Raw genomic sequence first — 24,544 nt, 5'->3', positions numbered from 1 at the left:
TGGGATCCAACCGTTATGCTGGCAAATGTCATCTTCTACCTCGACAAAACCCCTCGCGTCTGGTTTGAGACCCACGAGCCCGAAGTCACAAGCTGGGACATGTTTAAACAACAGCTCCGTGACCTTTTCGGCAACCCATTTGGTCAACAGCTTGCTGCACGGAAAAAATTGGCCGTACGTACTCAAACGTCAACCGAGCCCTACTTGACCTATATTCAAGAAGTGTTAGCCTTGTGTCAAAAGGTTGACGACAACATGCCCGAGGCTGACAAGATTTCACACATTTTGAAGGGTATCGCAGACGATGCGTTCAATCTGCTCGTTTTTACCAACGTCACGACCATCGACGCCGTAATTAAGGAGTGTCGCCGCCTGGAACAAGCGAAGAGTCGGCGCATTCCGCACCAGTTCCATCGCCTCCCCAACACCGCTGCAACATCGTCTTGCGAAGGAACCTCTTTTCAGCCGTCCACAACTGACGATGTGACACGCATCGTCCGACGCGAACTCGAGGCTGTGTGCCCGGCTGCCCATAAACCGACGTTGTCCGAGACACCGGCCCCGCCTGTCGCCCTGATCCAGGCCGTTGCCCGCCAGGAATTCGCCAATCTGGGTCTGTGTTCCATTGTATGTGCCATGAACAATACTGACACCTCCGTAGCCTCTGAGACAACACGCCGCCGTCAGTACCCTGTTCGTTCCAGGAACCCTTCTGAATGGCGAACAGCAGATGATAAGCCGATCTGCTTCCGCTGTGGTCGTGCAGGCCACGTTGCTCGTTACTGTCGCAGTCAGTGGCCCTCTACTCCTCCTAGCCAGTATCCCGCTTACAACGGCCCCTTCCGCACAATGAATCGCCGGTATCCGAACCGCACTGAGTCTTCAGCATTCGCCGCCCCTGAGGACTATGGCCGCACCTTCCCATCGTCGCCGCCTCCAAGCCGTTCCTCTCGCTCACCAACGCGCCGCCGCTCGCCCTCGCCGTCATTTAGCCGCCGCATGTCTCCGGAAAACTAGGCTGCGCAGCTTCTGGAGGTGAAGCTGCCCTGTCGACGTTAACCAAAAATCCTCTGTTGCCCTTACGTCTACACCAGAACACACTTGAAGTACATGTTGATGGCACTCCTGTTCAAGCTTTGATCGACACAGGCGCTCACGTCTGTGTCATGAGTGCGGATTTTCGTCGTCGCATGAAGAAGATTCTGACGCCACCCTTGACCAATGTGGTACAAGTCGCGGATGGCGGCACCGTTCCTGTCGTTGGGATGTGTACAGCTCAGCTTACCGTTGCCGGTTATCAGGTGGTCGTCCTTTTTACTGTCCTTGCCACATGTCCCCACGACCTCATACTTGGGCTGGATTTTCTGGCAACCAACTCTGCGCTTATTGATTGCTCCGCCGGTGTGCTGCGACTTGAACTGCCGCAACTCAGTGACCCCCCGTCCCAACCTTCGTGCCGATTACATTGCAGCGACTTTAGTCACCTGCCCCAGCAATCTGTTACGTACGTCGATATGTTGTGCTCACCAGCTGTGCCAGACGGTGACTACTACGCTGCGCCTCTTCCCGACTTGCTGCTCACGCATTGTGTTGCTGTTCCCTATACGGTTCTCAGCATCACGGCTAACAGAACCTGGCTACCGGTGGTAAATTTCGGCTTCGCAAATCAAGTGCTCCCACAAGGCATTTCCTTAGCCCACCTTTGTTCGCTACTAGATTCACCGGTCGAAGCTTTCGCCTTGGATGCCGCTGTTCCTACGCAGCGGACGCCACCGACAACCAATTGTGGAAGCCGTCAAATTTTTAACACGATCGCCGCTGACCTTCCGCCTCAACACGTTGAAGCCCTCCAGCGCGTTCTCGGGTCCTACCAGGACATTTTTGATTTCGGTGACCGACCTCTAGGGCAGACGTCCGTTGTCCAGCATCGCATACACACAGGTGATACCAACCCTGTTCACCGCCGCCCCTACAGAGTGTCTGCGTCTGAGCGGAGCGTCATCCAACAGGAAGTAAATAAGATGCTAGCGAAGGACATTATAGAGCCGTCCTCCAGTCTCTGGGCGTCTCCGGTCGTGTTAGTTAAAAAGAAGGACGGATCGTGGCACTTTTGTGTGGACTATCGCCATCTCAACAACATCACAAGGAAAGACGCCTACCCTCTACCTCGAATTGACGATGCCCTTGATTGTCTGCATGGTGCCGCGTACTTCTCTTCCATCGACCTCCGTTCCGGGTATTGGCAGATCGCTGTGGATCCCGTGGACCGAGAGAAGACGGCCTTTGTAACACCCGACGGCCTTTACCAGTTCAAGGTCATGCCTTTCGGCCTATGTAATGCCCCAGCCACATTCGAACGAATGATGGATTCTCTGCTTCACGGCTTCAAGTGGTCCACGTGTCTATGTTATTTAGACGACGTAATTGTGTTTTCGCCCACGTTCGAAACGCACCTTGAGAGACTCTCAGCAATTCTTGAAGTGTTCCGTCTCGCCGGACTTCAGCTTAATTCGTCCAAGTGCCGGTTCGGCCGTCGCCGCATTACGATCCTTGGGCATATTGTTGATGCCTCCGGCGTACAACCTGATCCGGAAAAAATTCGAGCCGTGAAGGACTTCCCTGTGCCGAAAACCGCCAAAGATGTTCGCAGCTTTGTGGGACTCTGCTCCTACTTTCGGCGGTTTGTCAAAGACTTCGCCGAAATTGCTAGACCTCTCACGGACCTGCTCAAACAAGACACGCCCTTTAACTGGGGTCCCTCGCAAGCAGCAGCTTTCTCCAAGCTCGTCACACTGCTCACATCATCCCCTGTTCTGGCCCACTTCGACCCTGCCGCGCCAACCGAAGTCCGCACTGACGCCAGTGGTTACGGAATCGGCGCTGTGTTGGCCCAGCGACAACGTGGGCAGAATCACGTGATATCTTATGCTAGCAGGCTGCTGTCCACTTCGGAGCGCAATTATTCAATTACGGAGCGCGAATGCCTCGCTCTGGTATGGGCAGTTGCGAAATTTCGTCCTTATTTATACGGCCGACAGTTTACAGTGCTCACCGACCATCATGCCCTTTGTTGGCTCGCCTCTTTGAAAGATCCCACAGGTCGTCTCGCTCGCTGGGCACTCCGTTTGCAGGAGTATACCTACACGGTCGTGTACAAGAGTGGAAAACTGCACCAAGATGCGGATTGCCTATCCCGCTACCCTGTGGCTGACCGGCCCTCTACGAGCACTGCCTCGACCGACTGCGTATTTTCCCTCTCTCAGCTGCTTCGCCTCGGCGACGAGCAGCGTCGGGATCCGCATATCAGTCAAATAATGCAACGGCTGCGATCCTCCCCGCACGACGCCTCTGTACGCATGTTTGCCTTCAAAGATGACACCTTATATCGGCGTAATTTGTCACCCGCCGGACCCGCTCTACTGCCGGTCGTACCAGAGCACCTGCGTTCCACAGTCCTCCACGAGCTTCATGATGCCCCAACCGCTGGTCACCTTGGCGTTTCTCGCACGTATGACCGTGTGCGCCGCCGCTTCTACTGGCCTGGCCTTGCACGCTCTGTGCGGCGTTATGTCAACGCCTGCGAGGTTTGTCAGCGCCGCAAGAAGCCGTCGGGACTTCCTGCTGGGTATCTTCAGCCTATCGACATCCCACCGGAGCCCTTCTTCCAAGTCGGTTTGGACCTTCTCGGTCCATTTCCAACATCCACTTCAGGAAACAAGTGGGTTGCCGTTGCTACCGATTACGCGACCCGCTACGCAATCACGCGAGCCCTTCCAACCAGCTGCGCTACAGACGTCGCTGATTTTTTACTTCGGGATCTTATTTTAGTGCACGGTGCCCCACGACAACTGTTGACAGACCGAGGCCGTACTTTCCTTTCACAAGTGATTGACGATATCCTGCGTTCCTGTTCCACCCAGAATAAGCTCACGACCTCTTACCATCCCCAGACAAACGGGCTGACAGAGCGCTTAAACCGGACCCTGACAGACATGCTTTCAAAATACGTGTCGACCGACCATCGTGACTGGGACCTTGCACTGCCCTACGTGACGTTCGCGTACAATTCCTCCCGGCACGACACCGCTGGATACTCACCGTTTTACCTTTTGTTTGGACGCGAACCAACGTTGCCATTGGATACCTTCCTTCCGGCTGCTGCAGAGTCGACCACGGAATATGCACGCGACGCTATTGCCCGCGCTGACCATGTCCGTCAGCTTGCCCGCCACAGATTGACGGCTTCTCAAGAAACACAGAAGCACCGTTACGACGAGCGGCATCGTGACGAACGTTTTCCAACGGGTTCCCTCGTTCTTCTCTGGTCCCCAACGCGACGTGCCGGTCTCTCTGAGAAGCTACTTTCTCGATACACGGGGCCATACCGCGTGCTTCGACAATTGACAGACGTTACATACGAAATCGTCCCGGCTAATCCTACAAACTCTTCTCCTCTGTTATCCCGTGACGTCGTCCACGTATCCAGGCTCAAGCGTTACCACCCACCTTCTGCTGTGGTCCCGTAGACGCGCCGGGTCGGCGCTTTTGCCGCCGGGGGTTGTGTTGCGTGGTTTTACCTACGCTAAGAGGGCATAGTGGGATATACCCTGAAAAGGGAGCTGAAAAAGAGGTGAAGAAGTCGACGTTGTGTTGTGAGCTGTGCTGTGCCTTGATACTGACTCAGTATTGTATTTTTCCCCGTAACAATATGATTGTTGTTTTGATATGGCATGTTTGCAGTAGCAGCCGTGTGCATTCGGGAACAAACTTTGCGACGTGAAAAAAAAACTAAATTATATGGCAATGGCACTTTTTCCTGAGAAGGTTACCGTCAACTCATTCGTGCTGCAGGAGCATCACCCGCCGATTAAGGCACGAGGCAGCTAGCTGATCTTTAACCACTGTGAAGCAAGTTGAACTACTCGCCTCGTTTTTAAATGCGAAGCAGCTTATGGCGGAGTTCAACCCGGTGGTGTGCGGCGCGACCTCCCTTAATGCGCATGCGCATCCTCCTCCCCCTTCTCTCCTCTCCTACGCTCCCCCCTCTCACGCGCCTCATTCTCTTCTGTGCAACGCCGCAATGAGCGCCCTCCTACGCTCCCTCCCTCTCGCGCGCCTCAGTCTCTCCTGCGCAACGCCGCCAGGAGTGCCAGCGCAAGGCCAAGGGCGCTGGCACTGCGCGTCCCCTCCCCCTCTCTCTCCTCTGCTACGCTCCCCCCTCTCGCGCGCCTGTCGACCGCGTTCACCGCTCGCCCTGTGAGGATTAACAGCCAGGCTAGAGGGAAGACACGGCGCGCGTAGCGTTCCTCTTCGCGTTCCACGACGCTTTGAATGGATGGATGCAGCTTAAGGCGCGGAACTTCACCCCAGCTTAAGAACCTGGCGAGCGAACTCTTTAAAAAATTACACCATCTCCCGCTCAAGCGAACCATCTCCCCGCTGCTTCGCATTCACACATATGGTTCCCTTTAGTGGGAGATGGTGTAATTTTTTCGGCTCTTGCGTCATGGTTGCACTCTCTTTTGAGATGCAAAAGCATCTTATGCTCGGGGAAGTGTTCGTTCTGCGCCGTCCGCACCCATACTGCGCATGCGCCAACTCCCCCCCCCCCTCTCCACGAGGTGGCGTGAGCACTGGCTCCGCTTCGTTTCTCCTCTCCCGTTTCTCTCTCTCCGCCACAGCTATGCGCCCGTATATAATGCGGCGCGCGCTCGCTCCCGTTGCACTCTTCTTCGCACCGGCGCTATGGATGCTCGCGAAGCTGAACGTTAACGGCAACGCCGGCAAGCGAATCTCGAAGCTGCCAGGCTGCGAAGCGCGCTTTCGCTGTGCTTCTGTCATTCTCTCTCTGTGCAACGGTGTGCGAAACGCCATAAACAACGTCGGCGCTAGTTCAAGCGGCAGCGCCGCGGAGCAGAGGAAGGCTCGGGAAGCCGAACGTAAACGTCAGCGTCGGCAAGTGGTAATTCAAACGCCTCGACAACCACCGTCTCATAAGTCACATAAGAGAAACGGAAACTTGATGCGCACCCCCCTCCCCGCGATGCTTTCGCATCCCACCATGGTGGCCCGTAAGGGAAGACGATGTGTGTGTGTGTTTTTTTTATGAGGATATCGACTTTACAGGCGAATAAAACCTGCTGCGCGCAACCGGCTAGAAAATCGCACAAACTCAGAAGGTGGTTACTTCAAGGTTGCAATTGCAAGGCATGTATTAAATGCCAGTTATATTTAGCGGCTTAAATATATATGGCCCTTATAAAGTGACAAAAACAACGCAAACCTGCAGAACGATCTCAAAGCTTGCTGAAAATGCACAGATGTTCGTTCCGGCGTGATAAAGCAGCCTTCCCGACGCGTGAATTGCAGGAACCGAACTTCTGACAATGTGCCGAGTTCAGTTGAATTCAACCAACCGCGCAACGCTAACGGTATAACGCGAGTGTGAACGTTCAACAACTACGGGTAGGTCTCACGAACACGGGGGATCAACACACAAAGTTGTTTCACCTACAACCGTAACTGGACTTTGCCAATGCGAGAAGACAGCGAGTAATCGTTACTGTAGTCGTTGCGTGCATGCGCCGCATTACGTACTGATTCAGGTAGCCGAAACGAAAGAAAGCGATGAACTCAGACAGCCATAATAGAAGGCGAGACAGCGCTGTCAGCTAAGACATACCTGATTCTCCTTAATGCGGTGATCCACGCTTGTCGCCTTTATTTCTCGTGCGACATGCCCGGAAACCGATACTCTTTTACACGTGAATCGCCTTCCTTGTTGTTGTCTGCACTTTTGTGGCAGGCCACAACACAGCAATACTTCGGACCTCGCTTCCGCGGGGTCGCTTCTGCCAACGCGGAAATGCAGCCTCGTACAGCAAGCCTCTCGGTTCAGCGTGCCAAGCTGTCGGCACGGCGCCCCAGTTCCCTGCACCGACAGAGGCACGCGCGCGTGTTCCCGCTGCCGACAAACACGCTGAGTCGGCTGCGCCTGCCCCCAGTTTCGCCAGAGCTTCTCTCCAGAGCCGCAGCGCGTCGCGGTTGTCGCGCCGTAAACTTGGGCTTGGGTTCCCTATAGACTGATATATCTAGTGTGGTTTCGTCGTACATAGGACAGATTTAGGCACAGTGGCATTCGTGTCAAAGCCCTTTTCATCAATATGCTTTACGAAAGAAGTTTGCGTGTCTCTTGCTGTCTGTTGGCGTCTGCTGTTACCTTTCGCGCGACAAAATAAAATAAAAGCACGAAAAGTCTACAAATATTCAGAAACAGTCAAATATCGCAAACGTCAACGAAGTTCATCAAACGAGTCAAGGTGTGACGCAAAGAAATCACAGTTCCGCAAACAAGCGAACGTGCAGAAAGGAGTCTGTAAATACGCGCGTAAAATAACAGTTTTGTAAGATGGGCGGCATAGATATCTACATATATTCACATATACGTATACCAAGATGCATCGTTGTTAGTTGTATAAGGTTCATTGCGCACAGCTTTTACAAAGACTCGCTATACCTTGATCTAAAACATGAGCGCGTGAATCTGCGTCATCTGTTTTTTTAAGGGCGAAGCACCTTAGGGTCTTGGGGTGTCGGCGTGCATCGCGCATCGTCGTCTGCTGTCGCGTGTCCATCGTCAACCGCTCCATTTGTTTGAGCGCAAGAGAGGGCGCCACCGCCGCAGCGCTCGCCGTGTGGCGAGAGAGAGCGAACGGCGCGCGTTGACCATGCAAACGCTCTTTCTGCGATGAACGCTGAACCACCAGCACGCAAGGAACGAGAACGCGGCCTGGCCCGCGAGAGACAACGCCGACGCAGGCAGCGTCTGCTAGCGAGTTTCTTGACTGAAAAAAACTGACTGCTCGCGCTGCGAAACCGTTCAACGGCCACCCCATATATATAGGCACAGGATTTTGACCTGCAATGTAGTGCCGGTGGGAGATTATGTTCGGTGCGTCGTCGAACAGTAAAAATTCGCAGCATGCACGCTAACTAAAAACGGACTGCGGGTCTCTTTCTCTCATTGCCCATTAGCACTGATTTTGCTTAAGGAAACACCGGCGCACACCGCATGCTTCGATCATCCAAAGTTTTCACGTTAGTGGAGCTGAAACACCCTTCCCTACATGCTTCCCCCCCCCCAGTTTTTTTTTCTTTTTTCTTTCGTTTCGCACAGGCCCAATAGCTGGCGCCCTTTGCCAGCGCTTTTCCTGTCGGACCATTCTGATTGTCTGCTCGCCGTTGGCGGGAATTGGGGCCTCCTTGTGCTACCTGGCGGAAAGTGTAACCTTCATCACGGTTTCCTTCGGCATTCTTCTCGGTAAGGCGTGCCAAGTATAGACAAGCCTTTGATGTATATCGGGAAAGGGTCACCGTAGAAAAAGAGAGCATTCTAAATTTCAAACATGTAGTTCACTTCGGACGAGATAATTTCCATGAATTGTATGAAAGCAGAAATGGGAATAAACTGAAAACCGCCCCCTTCCTTTAATAGCTGTGCAATTACACAGGTCGTGAAGTTTCCTCACGACGAGTCGAAGAAGAATCGCCGTCTACAAGCTAAGGTCGATCGGTATGGTCTGGACATCTTCCATGTCCAGTCATTATCCTCTCCGCTCCTCAGTATAATTCAAAGGGTGCCAATGTACGCCGCGTTAGAGTGCGTATGCGCACTGCCTGATATATATATATATATATATATATATATATATATATATATATATATATATATATATATATATATATATATATATATATATATATATGCGGTAAAAAAACAGGTCGACAAACGTGCGAAACACACAACTTGTGTTTCGCACGTTTGTCGACGTGTTTTTCTACCGCATTTTCCGCCGGATTCATTGAATTTCACCCCACCGTATATATATATATATATATATATATATATATATATATATATATATATATATATATATATATATATATATATATATATATATATATATATCATAGGTCGGAAAACTCACTCGTGAGTCGACTCACTCAGAGTCAGATTGGGCCGTGAGTCTGAGTGAGTCAGGGTGAGTAATATTTTGGTGATTATGAGGCTGAGTGAGTCCGGTCGAAGAAAATTTTAGTGAGTCTGAGTCCGAGTGAGTCCAGTTAAGGAAAATATTGGTGAGTCTGAGTACGAGTGAGCCCTAAGAGCAGAATATATTTCATGAGTGAGTCCGAGTGAGCTCCAGCTTTTGTTGCCGACTATGGTCCTATCTACTCATCTTAAGCATTACTATCAACCTTATGTCTGCGTACGTTTTTACTAAAGTTTATTCACACATATCTCAGCGCACTAGCATTCATGCGCTACCTCAATATTTATTGACCAGAGGCGTGAGTTAGGGGAAGGGGCGCCATGAAGTTCCCCCGCAAACTCTTTTATGAGAATTTCTTGATAAAAATATGTCGTGTGAGTCACGTATTTCGTTGGGGTGTCCTTACTGGATCGATATATGATAACGATGATATATGATGATAACTCGTATTGAAGGTACAAGATCAAAGTATAGCACTGATTATGTGAGATATTGTCGTTAAAGAGGATTGACACCAAGATCGAAAAAGCTAATTTTAGGCCAACGGACTCATGAGTCGACTCACTCAGGCTCAGGTGAAGCCGTGAGTCTGAGTGAGTCTAGCTGAGTAATATGTTGATGAGGTTGAGTCTGAGTGAATTCGGCTGAGAAAAAGTTTAGTGAGTCTGAGTAAGCTCCAAAATATATATATATATATATATATATATATATATATATATATATATATATATATATATATATATATATATATATATATATATATATAATCGCAGCGTAGCCGATACCTGCGGCCACAACGAGGCAGCCAAAGTCGACCGCCTGAGTCTTCGGCATTTCTGCAAGACACGTCGTGGCGTGCAAAAGAACGATCACCCAGGCACAGCCCGTACCGCCCACCAGAGACGTTTTCCTTTCAGGCTCTCGGCCTGTGGACCTGCGAGTACCAGCGCGGCACAGCCAATGTCGTCCACCCGAAACCATTTCTGCAGCTCACCAATATATATATATATATATATATATATATATATATATATATATATATATATATATATATATATATATATATATATATATATATATATATATATATATATAAGGCTTGAATGCGGAATAGTAACTTCGGTTCCCGCAAGGTTATAAGTATAAAAGTATAGGCGCCTTCATAAAAGACAACTGTTAATTTTGTCGACGTTTCGACGGGAGCCCCGTCTTCTTCAAGACATAACATAATATTTACAGCGTGTGCGTGTCTTCTCATACTATGTTGAGAGCAGAAGGGAAAGGACGGAAAGGAAGGGAGACAGGAACGTAACAAAGAAGGGGGAAAAAAAGAAAGATGAAAAAAAGAAGAGGAAAAGGATGCCAAGAGGCTCGGTAAGAAGGATTTTGCTTAACGCGAACATTGTGCTTCTTTAGGAAGCGATGCCATATTTTGACAACAATACAGTCTCCGCACCCCCACCTTCCCCTCAACGGACAATGTAATGACCCCGCACGTTTAGTATTGCACCTTCCGGTGTAAGGCCACGGGTGGCGTGTTTGACGTCCTTCCCATTGGACAAAACGGGCTCGGCAAATGGTAGGCCCGACGTCCGTGGCTGTTCAAAATATGACCGGGCCGACGTCGGCAAGTTCGGTAGGGCCGATGTTTTTTGTAAATGGCCGGGCTGTTTGCCGACCATCGGCAGCTGGTCGGCCAACGGCATCGGGCCGATGTCGTAGAATTGGCAGTGCCTACCTCGGGCCGCACACGTCCTGAGCACTTGCCAACGATGACAAAAAGCACGGCCAACGCTCATTTGCAGTTATTCACCGTCATACATTCTGCATTTATTTCATGCAAGTATATATTATTTCGACCACGGAGGGGGTCAGTTTTTTTTTTTTTGGGGGGGGGGGGGTATGCGCAATATTAATTTCACTTTTGCATTTTTACGCAACTCTTGAGGCAAACGAGATGAATTGACAACGTTTGCGCTGAATTAATGTTTCAAATGATGAGAAGTAATAATAACGAAACAATTTTGCACAAATATGCTTGTTTGCACTGTCAAAGACAATTAGCTAAGCCCAACTGTACTTGAGTGAACATCGTGGCCCTAAAATTGACAAACACAACTTCTGCTGACGCTGTATGAAATATTGGCACCCACCCATGCAAGCGCTTCGATCAATAAAAAATCAGACGGACACAAGTATAATTTTAGAGATCACAATTAATTTTTTAACATTAGTCAAAACAAATGTCTTTCGGTCGAGGTGCCATGCGTGGTGTCAAGGTGACTCTACATTGATGTCGTCTTCCGTTTCTGTCGCCTCCTGTTACGACCGCCGTCTCCGTCGCTCGCGCCAATGAGCCACCTTTTCACTTTTCCTACAGTGGACAGGGATGCTTCCGGGAAGCTGCTAAGAACGGACACTGCAACAATAATCCATGTAATGGAACAAATTGTGAACCCATAGTTACGATAAGAATACAGTTTCCTGACGAGAAAATGACTGCTGCACAAGCATACTAAGACGCAAGCATACTAAAGCGCTTTTAACACATAAATAACACTGCTATTTCGCAAGATCCTCGACACAGATATCTAGTTCTTAATAATCTAAGTATACCACTCTGTCGTGACGCACACACACTGCATGCATATATGCGTAAGTTGTCCAGGTAATTAGGGCACCCATGCCGCAAGTTACGTAATTTTATTAACGATATTCGTAAACTACCTTACCTAACGCTCGTTCGACCTCAGATTAGCTTAGTTTACTTACATTTTAATGTTCCGGTGCACGAGACGGTAAGCCGGCCGTGTCACATGTGAATTACATGTATATGGGAATTAGTTTTGCTGCCGATCAGAGATTATAAAACTTTATTTTATTTCATTTCACTTGGTATTGACTGCTGTTTTCAATTTCAAGCTATCGAGTGGGGCGCCTTAGAGGCGAACGCCGCCGCCGAAAAACGACGGAGCCGTCGATGCGACCAAAGAGTGCTATGCGAGCCGTTAACAAGCGCGCCCATTGAGGAAGGGAAACTGCGTAGAATGGACACTGCCATTAAGTCATGCGGCCGAATAGAGAGCAAGGGAATCGAGAGAGGACTACCCTCTCGTGAAATGCATTGAGACGCCAAGTCGTTGCTTATGAGCTTATGATAGTTCGCAAGTTCCGGTTATGGTTCCTTGCGCGCGCAGTTTTCCCACGTCCGTCATAATTTTTACAGCGAAAGCTGTTATGAGATCATTTCACCGGCCGTTTTTGGCGCCGTAGTTGTCCGCCGCCGGTGTCCGTAACCAGTATCGCTCGAAATAAGAAAAAAAAACGAAATAAGAAAAAAATTCCAGGATGGAACGAGGTTCGAACCTGGGCCCTCTGCGTGGGTGCCCAGTATTCAACCTCTGAGCCATGCCGGTGCTTGAAATTGCTTTGCAAAAAGGTCCTATACAGGCTTCATGTCGGGAAGGAGCCACATTAGCATATGCAATATAACGTGGTAGAAGAGTAAAATAAGCACCAAGCGTCGCACAACGCGAATTCTGTAACCAGGCGTCACACAATGCGAATTGCGCAACGAGTAGGTTGTTGAATGCTTCCAACCCATTGCAAAGGGCTCTGCCATAATTCTTCATCGTCATCAGGCACAGCATCAACAAAGTGCGCATAATGCCTTACATGCGTTTAGCAGGTACCACGGCTCTCCGTAGAATGACGAAAAATGGCACAGTGCCTGCTGCCCTACTTCTCAAAAATTACAATGATTTATAGCGTAGTGGGTTCGTCGCAAGTGCACTTGTATTGGTTGCCAAGGAAGCTCATAAGCGCATGATCCATTTCCTCGGGGTCTCAGTAAAATTACAATGATTTATAGCATAGTGGGTTCCTCGCAAATGCACTTGTATTGGTTGCCAAGGAAGCCCATAAGCGCATGATCCATTTCCTTGGGGTCTCAGTAAAGTTCTCTGCCCCCCCCCCCTTCGTCTCTCTCCCACGTCAACGTATGCTATACAGAATGACGGGAGAGGGAAATAGCGACCGGGCGTCACCCAATGCAAATTACATAACAGTGGGCCGTTTAAAGCTTCCAACCCATTACAAAGGGCTGAGCCATAATTCTTCATCGTCGTCAGTCGTCGCGTCAACAAAGTGCATTTGATGCCTTACAGACGTGTAGCGGGTGCCTCGCTTCTCCGCAGAATGACGAATAATGGCTTAATAGGTGCTTCCCAACTTCACAAAAATTGTGATTTATGGCGTAGTGGGTACCTTTCTAGTGTACTTGTAGCCCCAAGAGAGCTAGCTTACAACGGGCTCTAGAAACGCCGCTCTTCCAGCTTTCGCTGTGACTGTGCTGCGGTTTCAGCGCAGGCCTGGCGTTTTTTTTTTTTTTTGCCTTGTTTTTTTTATCGCTACAGCCGGTCTCCGGGTTACATTTCTGAACGGCCAATGTGAAAATATTTTTTATCATGAGAATACAGGAGACTGCAAGAATTATTCACGAGCCGTCATTGTATCTGCCCTCAGGTTACGCGCAATTTCGGAAAATAGACGGAAGACGCCTTGTGATGTTTATTTGCCACGGTAAAAAAAAACGAGAAAAAAACCACACAGTAAATGTTCATTCATTGCAACCTGCCCTCTTGCGTTGTAGCCGCACCAAAGTACAGTGCGGTTGTTGCCTCGCGAAGCTCCACTGGTCTGCGTCAGCTGAACAAAAAATCGAAATGGGAAAACTACGAGGAGACGCGAAAGGGCACAACCGTTTAACGCATGGAATTAGAAACAATCGCAATTTTTTTTTATTGAAATAGAAAATAAAAGAAGGAGTTGTTGTCACCATTGCTTGGTGACGGCTACCCCTTTACACATAGTTGTTAAGATAACAGAATAATAATATATATATATATATATATATATATATATATATATATATATATATATATATATACAGTCGTATAAGTTCAAGAACTCAGTAACCATCGCAAATATTAGTGTCTTCAAAATAACGCTGGAGCACTTTCATTGCTTTACGGTTTATCCTAGTCGGCCATGGGCCTAGTATTTTCGCTAAGGAAAACGTTCGCTCAGAGTCCAGCGTGTGAAGTTCTTGTGAGGAGTGCTCTATGCTCTCATGATATATAAAGCGTTACATTACACTACCTTATTCTATGCGCCGCCAAACCCACGAGCACGCATATCCGGCATCCGCGATAGGATGCCATGTACTATACAGCCCCAACCGGCACGTTATCTCAGATGAAAACGTTTTACAAGAGCTCGAAATAAATGCGCGAGGCGAAACCTTTTTCCATCGTGCCGAAGCGAGAATTTTCGAGGCACGCGGTAATTATCTTCGCGCTTCTGCAAGTTATATTCCGCCAGGCGTTTTAAAAACGTGAGCGGCGCGCGCGTTATCGCTTCAAACGCTCCTTGCGTTTTCAACACGCTAGTCCATTAGTTTACACCGAACTATCGCACTCTGATAACACGAGTGCCAAAAGAAATGCGCACCTGGGGATATGAAAATCGTCAGGAACCTTTCATAAGTTTACGTCGAAGCGCCCGATTCCTAGCTATGGCGCAGTTACAACATCCAACGTACCCTAAGCCTAACTGCGCACTAGCGTGGGCAACAGCCTTACTACGCAGTACATCGAGGGACACAAAAGTGAGGATTCTCACCTTGCTGTCGACGTCTGCAGCAGTCCACACCGTATTGCCGTGCTGAAAAGCGCCGCTGTCACACAAAATATCGCTCAATACCACGACTTTTCGGATTGAATAAGCAAAAACAGATGCCATCGAAACACGCATGAGAGCGGCCCTATTCGCTAAGCGCCATGGCTGATCTGGCGATGACGTCATATCGGTCATATCGCCGGTGTCGCTCAGTTGTGTCGCTTGGTGGCGGGATGTTCTTTCACGAATTTTCAACTGATCGTGTAAGAAAATATCTTTACACGTGGAGGAAACAAATAAATAAAAGCGAAAAAGCTATACATTTATGTTGCACAACTTTTTTTTTTCTTGCGCTACTTGCGCAATTACGCGTCATATCAAGGTTCCTGTGATATGACGCGAAAATGTCGAAGGGCGAGGAGGTGGAGGGGTACGCTCGACCCGCTTATCACTTGTCTCGTTTCCCTTTCTCACCCGCCGAAATGTTTCAGTGCGGGTGGGTCGACGCAGTTCGATGAAGACACTCACCCCAGGCCTCGGAAAGTCTCAAGTTCCAGCCATCGCCGAAGGGGGGCGAAAAAATCGACCCCGTCGCAGCTAACAAACAAACCATAGTGGCTCCGTTCAAATGTGCCCTCGGCAACGCCAAAAAATCCGCCAGAGGCGCCGTAATAAAAGCAATATTTAAGAGAAATACAGCTATCATTGCCGCATAAAAGTGCTTTTTCTTGTGTAACTGAAAGTAATGTTTGAATGATGAGTAAATTTGTTGTTCAGTGATTGAAAACATCTCTGCCTTGTCGCTCACCGCTGACGGCCAGCGCGCGGTAGCGAGCAAGCGAACCGTCGCTGTGACCAGTGACGAAGCGCAAAAAGTGCGCCGCTGCGTCTCGGGTGCCGCAGATAACGCGCAGAATATGCGCAGTTATCGTCCGATGGTTGGCAGCTGGTTTGTTGCTCCCCGTTTTCTTGCGAATTCTATCGTTAATGTTGTCTAAAATACGCATGAAAGTTTTTTAATTCACCGATGTAATCATATTGCAATTATGGTGGGCAGTCGGTGTGCTACTGTATGGTGCCGCAGGAGCTGCGATACCAGCGAAGGCGTCAGTTTCCACAGGTTCCTCGACGATGGCAGGTACGCGTACTTTCAAGCTCAGCGTTTTTCTTTCTGCTTTGTGACCTCGTTAACATATCACACTTCACTGTTCTTGCTTTTGAGTTGTATGCTAACACGTGTGGACAAAGCTGCTATTTCACTTGTACTTGCAAGTCTGGTGGGCTCAAATGAACGAGTGAATTATGCGATGGCATGAGCACGACTTGGCCAGACTGTTGATGAAGCCTACTTTCCAGCGGCGATGTCACAATAAGAGAATGACCGGGATAGAAAATCGTTTCTCCCTTCTCTGTATTTCTGCACTTCTTTGAGGCCTTGCATATATCCCATTTATGGGTTGTTTCATCGGTATCACGTGTTAAAATGCTCATGTTTTCCGCCATTCTGTAGGCATCCACTATAATGTGATTTCTTTGCGTGAACCTGCTTGGTATTCTCAGCCTGACCGCAATACGTTGTAATAACAATAAACCCGGGGGTCTTCAGGCGTACTCGTTGAAAGCAAGAACTAAAAATTGTAGCAAAAAAAAAATGCTGATGCTTTACGCCTGTCCTACAATACAAGTTGGTTATTGTGAGCGCTAGCTGACGGTGGAAACGGGCAACAAACGTCATCTAATTTGTTTTGTCTCTTTGAAGTACCGCGAAGGCTAGTCGTTTACGAGCTCACGATGTCTGAACAAGGGCCTTTTACCGCTTGCTCACTGTCAATAAAGATTATCGTTTCTTCTACTCACTCGTGAATTGTTCTTACTGGTGCCAGTTGCCAATGTATGCCTTTCGGTTCCATGTAACCTTCGTACGCACAGGTACTGCGTTCCGAAGGGCGCTTTGGCATGCTGCTCGGCGCATCGACGCGCTCAAAACAAGCGGGCTAAAGATAACGAGACCTCCGTAGCCTTACACGAGTCCCGGCCTCTTTCGTCCACTTCTGTTTAAAAAGGATAGAATAAAAAACCAGCCGAGGCACCCGCGTATGCGCATACGCACCGGGTACGGAATAAAAAAGGCAGCCATTTGCTTTTTTCTACCTAAATAAACAATAAATTTTGTTTTCCGCTTCCTGTTTACGCAGCGCCATCTCTTGGGTGCCTTCGGTAGTTCCATGCGCTACCGCTGCTTATCTTTCGTACCGTTGTCAAGGCTACAGTTTCCCTTCTCTAAACTGGTTCTATATTCTATGCTCACCCTCTTGCGTTCACACAGCTGTGAATGCGCACCGCCCTCGCCGAGCAGAAGCGGGTATCGAATTTCTTTCCCGTGCTGGCCGCGAAATGGCGGGAAAAAGCAGAGTGTTCCCTCCCGGGAAAACAAAACAGGAGACACTCACTTGCTCCTAGCCAAGTGAAAAGGCGCGATACTTTAAAAATGGTTACTATACTCGGTACTGCTACGGCCGATACGGGCGATACTCGTTGCAATATTTCTTTAAGAACCGGCGCGCTGCTCCTTTTGCGCTTCTACCGCAATGTGGAGGGAAGCGGCTGCTCCTCCTTGTCTCGTTGGTAGCGAGTCCAACATGAGTGACGCTGGAGGTGAAACTGATTGCTTGGTGTTGTTTTGCAGCCCCGGTCTGAGATGGTTACTGTGCCTTGGATGTCCAGGGTCGCCATACGTTTATGACCGTTTGGGGAGTTTGTCAGAATATTAAGATAACGCAAATGTGTTTCCTGCTATGCTCTTGACGCACGACAAGCATGGCATAGTGCCATGGAATATACTTGTGGACTACACATTCGTTTGGTATATGAAGTATGCATCTTCTGAGCAGCGGAGGACATGCTCTGTCCTCTATGCGCGGGAACTTCATTACCACGTTGCCAGTACTAGGTCATTTATGCCAAGACGGAAGAATGGGCGGACTTTCCGGGCGGCGCTGGCCCCCCAAACTGAACGTTTCGTCCCGCTATTCCTTCTTTGAAATCGTGCTGAAAAATATTCGCGGCTAAAAAAAACATGACTAAACATTGGGGCTCACTATGCGTTTACCATTTGTTTAAAAGGGTGGTGCCATCAAATTTCGAGGCTATAACAAGCCTGTTGTGGGTTTCCTCTGTATGCAAGGACACTCCACACGAACGGTCGGACATAACAAACGTTTAGAATATATTTTAATTCCAAAGTGTACCCAAATGCCCATTCTCCCGGTCAAAACCCATCGCTAGCGCGCCAACACTGACGTAGATCTGTAGGATGGACAACGAAAGTTGTAGGGACGTCACACCAGACCTGCTGTAGTGACGTGAGTGACCTCCGCCACCTACGCAACGTACGTACCGGCTGCAGTGAACTAGAATATATTCTAGTTCACTATAGTACCGGCAAAGCATCGGTTGCTACACCACTCGCCGAGTTTCGATCGCTTTCTGGCTAAGTGCGTCACAGCCTTGTGTGGTCACGTGACCAAGCCCCCTACACTTCTACGTCACTGCCCAACCTCGGCGCCCAGAAACCGAAACCGAAAGTTGTTCCCATCAAAAGGCGATATTAAATTATTTAGCGAGAATACATGAATCTTGGTGTGTGCATCGTGCTTCCTGGAGATGTAGGAAACGCTTACAGCAAAGAACGCGCAAGTCACAAATTTGGTGGCACCACCCCTTTAAGGAACCAATCATACTCACACCTGACTCCATGGGAATCATGTTGCAAAGTTAAAACCAGAGAGACCTTTACTTTTTCAAGAACGTGATCGCATGCCCGTGTCCTTGCGCGCTGCAGAGAAGGCGAAGAGGCGAAACTACGGCGCCCGCGAAGCGAAAAAAAGAACAATAAACAGAAAGAAACGGTAGTCCGCAAGCGCGCTCGGCCACTAAGGCTGGCCCGACGTACACACGAACTCTCTGGCCGACCAATAACCTTGCGCTCGGTGCTAGACCGGCCTGCTACCTCGTGCCAGCGTCGGCGACCAAGCTTGTGCCGGTGCAGTGAGCCATATGTGCCACTGTGGTCAGCAGGTTAGGTCGGCCCGTCTACTGGCCACGCTTTCACGGCCAGTTAGGTCGGCACCGCACCTGTAGCCAAGCAAGGGGAGACATTGGCCAAAAAGCGATGGTCGGCCAAGTTTGCTTGGGTTCTTCGTCGTTTACCATGTTAAAGGAATTAAGGGACTGAGGGCTTTCAGCGTATGCTTTTACTTGTCGGCATGGGTGTAAGATGTGAAGTGGCCGGTAGTGTTGCCGCGTCGTCAATATTTATTAAGCGCGTCGGCTCTTTTTGGGAGAGGAAAAGATGTAGAAAAGGGGAAGGGTTGTAAAGGAAAAAGACGGACTAAAAGCTTGTTAGTGTATTGACAGTTTACGTGCAGTGCTGAACGACGTACTACACTGCGCGATGTCCGGGACCACTTATCTGTGCATGCCGGCTGTGATTGAAATGGCAGATAAATCTTGGTTAGTGAGACGCATAAGCTGACAGCTGCACCAAGCAGCGGTATCATTCAAAAGATCATTATTCTCGCAATGGGCGGCAAGGGGCCGGGGATTGATTAGAGAATGGTGTTTGCGCATTTTAATGATCGTAATGTGGAGAGGGTGCCCGGGTGTTCATTTATTCCGTTTTTTATCGCGTTGAATTTGTAGATAAAGTATGATTCACGTTGCTCACGTTCTCTGGTTGTTCGAAAATTGTTTTCCAAGAATGTAACCCTGATACCCTCAGAGCTGTGATCTTTCAATGCGACATGTTTAGAACGCGGAAGGCCGGGCAGGGAACGTACATGTGACCGATGGTTGTTGAACTTAATTCTAAAAGGCGTGTCCGTCTGGCCTACGTATTGCATGTTACATATCCCAAATTCCAAAAGGTATATGACGTTGCTTGAGTCGCAGTCGAGTGCACCACTCATCCTGTGCTTAAAATTTGAGTGTGTGCTTTCCGCCACGGTTGTTGTCTGCATGTGTTTGCATACTTTGCATCTTCCTTTTCCGCAAGGGTGACACTCGATTTGGGACTTTGTACCTATCTTTGAATTTATTGGCTCCTGATACTCCTTGGCCGCCTGTATACCACACCCGGAGGGGAAGTGAAAATTTTGGATAGTCGCTTGCTCTGTTCCAATATGTTAAAGTGTTTTTTTTAGATCTTATTAATGTTAGGTGGGTTGTTTTTGAAAGTTAATACAAGATTTTTCTTGCGCTGCTGATCGCTATCCTTTTGTTGGTGCAGTAAAGTCTGGCAGTCCAGATTGCCGCTTTTTTGATCGCGTTATCAATGATAGCTGGCGGGTATTCTTGATGGAGGAGTACCTCGCGTGTACGTGTGGTGTGTTTTTTTTTTTTTTTTTTTTGAAATCCTCAGAGCGAGACAGGTTCTTTTGAATCTGTGTGCTTGGGAATAGGGAATACTGGTCTTGCAGTGGCGTGGGTGGCAGCTTTTGAAGTGCAAGTACTGTTGCCTCTCCGTAGGTTTTCTATATACACTAGTGACGACGCGGCAACACTACCGGCCACTTCACATCTTACACCCATTCCGACACGTAAAAGCATACGCTGAAAGCCCTCAGCCCCCTAATTCCTTTACCACGGTAAACGACGAAGAGGGACGTCAAACACGCCACCCGTGGCCTTACACCGGAAGGTGCAGTACTAAACGTGCGGGGTCATTACATTGTCCGTTGAGGGGAAGGTGGGGGTGCGGAGACTGTATTGTCAAAATATGGCATCGCTTCCTAAAGAAACACAATGTTCGCGTTAAGCAAAATCCTTCTTACCGACCCTCTTGGCATCCTTTTTTTCTTCTTTTTTTTATCTTTCTTTTTCCTCCTTCTTTGTTACGTTCCTGTCTGCCTTCCTTTCCGTCCTTTCCCCTCTACTCTCAACATTGTATAAGAAGACACGCACACGCTGTAAATACTGTTACGTTATGCCTTTTATGTCTATATATATATATATATATATATATATATATATATATATATATATATATATATATATATATATATATATATATATATATATCGAGCACGTGAATGGTCTCGTGGCCACGGCAGCGAAGGCCTGCGGTTGATTGAACGGGCTCGACAAGAAAGCTGACCGGAGAGTCTTGACGTACGACGCGGTAGGGGCCTTCATACTTAGGCAGTGGCTTTGTGGAAAGGCCAGGAGCAAAGGAGGGAACGCAAAGCCACACCAATGTTCCAAGCGAATATCACTGGGGAGGCAGGTTTGTGTCACGGCAGCCCTTCTGGCGTGCTTCGTCTTGTGCGGTTAAGGAACGTGCGAGATGGCTGCATTTCTCCGCATAGGTGGCGACTTCAGATAGATTTGAGGACTCTGAAGCGTCCGGGTGGTACAGAAGAATGGTAAATTAGGAAGGTTCGCGGCCGTAAAGAAAAAAGAAGGGAGAAAATCGCTATTGTAAGCGTACGTAACAAAAGGTAGTATGCGGCCCCAGTTGGTGTGGTCAGCGGAGACGTACATCGACAGCATGTCGCCTAGTGTGCAGTTAAAGCCAGTCATTCCGTTGGTTTGTGGATGGTATGCGCTGCTTGTCCGATGCACGACGTTGCATTCATGAAGGAGGGCTTCTACGGCTTCAGGCAGGAACGTGCCTACGCGGTCGCTGAGTAGCTAGCGAGGCGCGCCGTGGTGAAGAACAAGTTTGTGAAGTATGAATAAGCCGACTTCACGTGATGTGGCCTCTGGCAGCGCGGCAGTCTCAGCATAGCGTGTCAAGTGATCAACAGCGACGATCACTCAGCGGTTCCCGTCTGGTGTGTACGGAAGGGGGTCGTACAAATCAATTCCGATGCGATCAAAAGGCCGGGAGGGACAAGACAACGGCTGGAGCGGTCCAGTGACTATACGCGGTGGGCTCTTCCGGCGTTAAACATCGAGTACGAACGCAGGTATTGGTGCGCAAAGCAGTACAATATATATATATATATATATATATATATATATATATATATATATATATATATATATATATATATATATATATATCTGTGTGTGTGTGTGTGTGTGTGTGTGCGTTCGGCACATATCGGTCAATCTCTTTTGGACCTTATTAGCTAAATACTCCAACGTTATCTTATGCAGGTTGCGCCCTATCCGGAATGTACGTCGCCGCAAACGTCTTGGTGGCACAGCACTTTGAGGAGCGCAGGGCCGTGGCTTGCAGCCTCGTCTACACAGTGAGCGGCCTCAACAACGTAGTCCTCCCTCCCCTGGTGGAGTTCTTGCAAACGACGTACGGCGTCCGAGGAGCATTTTTGCTTTACGGGGCAATTCTGCTAAATGCCATTCCACCCATTATCATTCTGAGGAGTCCACCGTGGCTAACGAAGTCGAAGCACGCACCAAAAATGATAGAACCCGGAATAGACGACGCTTCAAACGTGACCAGGGTTTCAAGTGCTGGATCGGGAGAAAATGGCGCGACCACAGACTTGTCGCTGAAGTCTTCTTCGTACTCACAAACTGAGTCAGAGTGTAGGCACTCGGCAAGCCCTTCGATCAGCACTGTGGCAATCAGTTCACGCATATGCCTGTGTGAAGACGAAGATTTAGAGAAGGTGTCGCGAGCTCAGAAAGTCCTGTCCTGCCTTAGGCTTGGCCCCACGGCGAAACAGTTCCTGACGTGGTCTTTCCTCGTTAACGGACTCTCTTTCGCCGCCGTTTTCTTCACCGCAGGCGTATTCGTCTTAATACCGGCGGATCTAGCCGGAGACCGCGGCCTGAAGCCATCGCAGTCCGTGTACGTCCTGCAGGCTTTCTCCACCGCGGACATCGTGTTTCGAGCCGTCGTTGGCGTCGCAATCGACTACCGCATCTTATCTATAGAATCGGCGATGTTGCTGGGATTTGTGGTGCAGGGGGCTGCTTACGAGTGGCTAGTGTGGACGGCGGCGCTACCACCGATGATCGCCGCTGCTTTCTTCATGGGCGCCACCTGTGGGTCGAGACTGTCTCTGCAGGCGCCCGCCTTGGTTCAAGACTTTGGCATCAGCACTCTGCCAACAATGATGGGCGGAGTGTCCTTCTGCGCAGGCGTCTCCCTCCTCGCCCGACCAGTACTAATCGGTAAGCGGCATTGCAAGCCACGTATTCATTATTATCATCGGCATTCGGTAAGCCACCCTACTAGCTACATATTTCAGGACCATCCTTATCTCCCTCCTATTTAATGCAAACTCGAACACTTCCTTTGATCATGCAGCAAGAAGCACTTGAGAGATTCTGTCTCCTTGTCTGACTAGTTTCTTGATCAGCGCTGTTTTCTCCTTTATTGCAGATAGTTAACGCAGAATTCGACAGGCTACGATACTTCATAAGTTATTCGAATATAATTTTCTACTGCGCAACTCCGTTATCCATTGCCTTTATGGCTCCTGACATGTCTGTATAATCAATCTACCCCATTGAATTCTATTAAAATTACGTATAAAGCTAGTCTGGGTGCATTTAACTGGATGCGAACCTAATAACCTAGCCGACGCAGAATCTTGGTGCTCGATGCTGCATCCTTTAAAGGAGCAGTGACATCAAATATACGCATGTCGCATTTTCTTCGTCCAAGTGTAGTTATTGACCCCCTAATAACGATTCGGTACTGATGGTGGAACGGAGGACGAATGAATATCTGTAATATTGATTAGTATGACCAATATCGAGCGTGATTCAACACTGTTGCAAAGCCCGCGAATTTGCAGCGCTGCCGCGCGGTCACCCCCGCGGTCACGTCCCAAAAGAGCCCTATCTGATCACGTGGCCACAAGAAACGGTGACGCGAGTTTCAGCTGACATTTCATCTGTTCAGCGACAAGCCATCTACCTAGGGTATCATGGCTGATAAATAATCCCGTATTGTTGCAAGCTCCGCCAATACTGATGCGAGCGATCCCTCTTCAACATAGGACACATGTTTGTCGTTCGCCAGGTATAGCTTGGAGAAGCAGTTCAATAACAGTATAGGCGCAGTCGTACTGCCCAATAATAGTGGGATAGTTGAGCGAACAGTAGAAAGTGCCTCAGACAGGGTGGCCGACGTTTCGATAGGAGGACCTATCTTTGTTAAAGGCGCCTGGTCATCCTTGGCGTGGACGCCAAGGATGACAAGGCGCCTTTGACAAAGATTCGTTCTCCCATCGAAATGTCGGCCACCCTGTCTGAGGCACTTTCTACTGTTCGCTCAACCTAACCCACTCCGTGCATTCATCTGTCGGCTCCTACGTTGACTTTGGATGCCCAATAATAGCACATTCAAGCCTAACATATCCGCAATGATACGCTAAAGGAGAAGTTAAATGTGGTAAAACGTGCATTAAGTACGTGTCAACAGGCGTAGTTTCATAATGGAGCTGGGTAAGAAACTGCGAATAGGTAAATGCAGGTTCTATGTCGCTTTCTTAACCGTTTGCGCGTCCTTGCGCGTGAAAGTAAGTGCATTACGCAGTATTTATGCGTGAGGTCCACCAGATTTAAACCAACGCGTCAACTAGTATTATTTCATCATTTTTTATTACTGCGCAGGGTACTACAGGGATACGCTTGGCAACTACAATGGGCTGCTTCATTCGATGGCTGCACTCAACGCGTTCTTCGTGTGCATGTGGACGGCAAAGCTCATCGTGAAGAGGATAACGGCGCTGAAGATGCAAGCTGCAGAGAACAAGGAAACAAGCAGGACTGACCTACAACACTCAGGAACCGATGCGAAACGTAGCGGAGAATCATCGGCGGCTGCTTGA

General features: G+C 48.9%; 1 protein-coding gene across 1 annotated transcript in view; it reads left to right on the top strand.

The window, feature by feature from the left end:
• The window catches only part of LOC119398833 (monocarboxylate transporter 5), a 26,995-nt gene extending 2,451 nt beyond the window's left edge, over nt 1-24,544 (top strand). The window contains exons 2-3 of the mRNA XM_037665650.2: nt 21,894-22,877; nt 24,327-24,544. Of these exons, the coding sequence (XP_037521578.2) occupies nt 21,894-22,877; nt 24,327-24,544 (1,202 nt within the window). The remainder of the gene's footprint in view (nt 1-21,893; nt 22,878-24,326) is intronic.

This window comes from Rhipicephalus sanguineus, chromosome 7 (assembly GCF_013339695.2).
Source record: "Rhipicephalus sanguineus isolate Rsan-2018 chromosome 7, BIME_Rsan_1.4, whole genome shotgun sequence".
Classification (NCBI taxonomy): Eukaryota; Metazoa; Arthropoda; class Arachnida; order Ixodida; family Ixodidae; genus Rhipicephalus; species Rhipicephalus sanguineus.
Note: the sequence above shows the minus strand (reverse complement) of the source record. Positions and strands in the feature narration are given on the sequence as shown.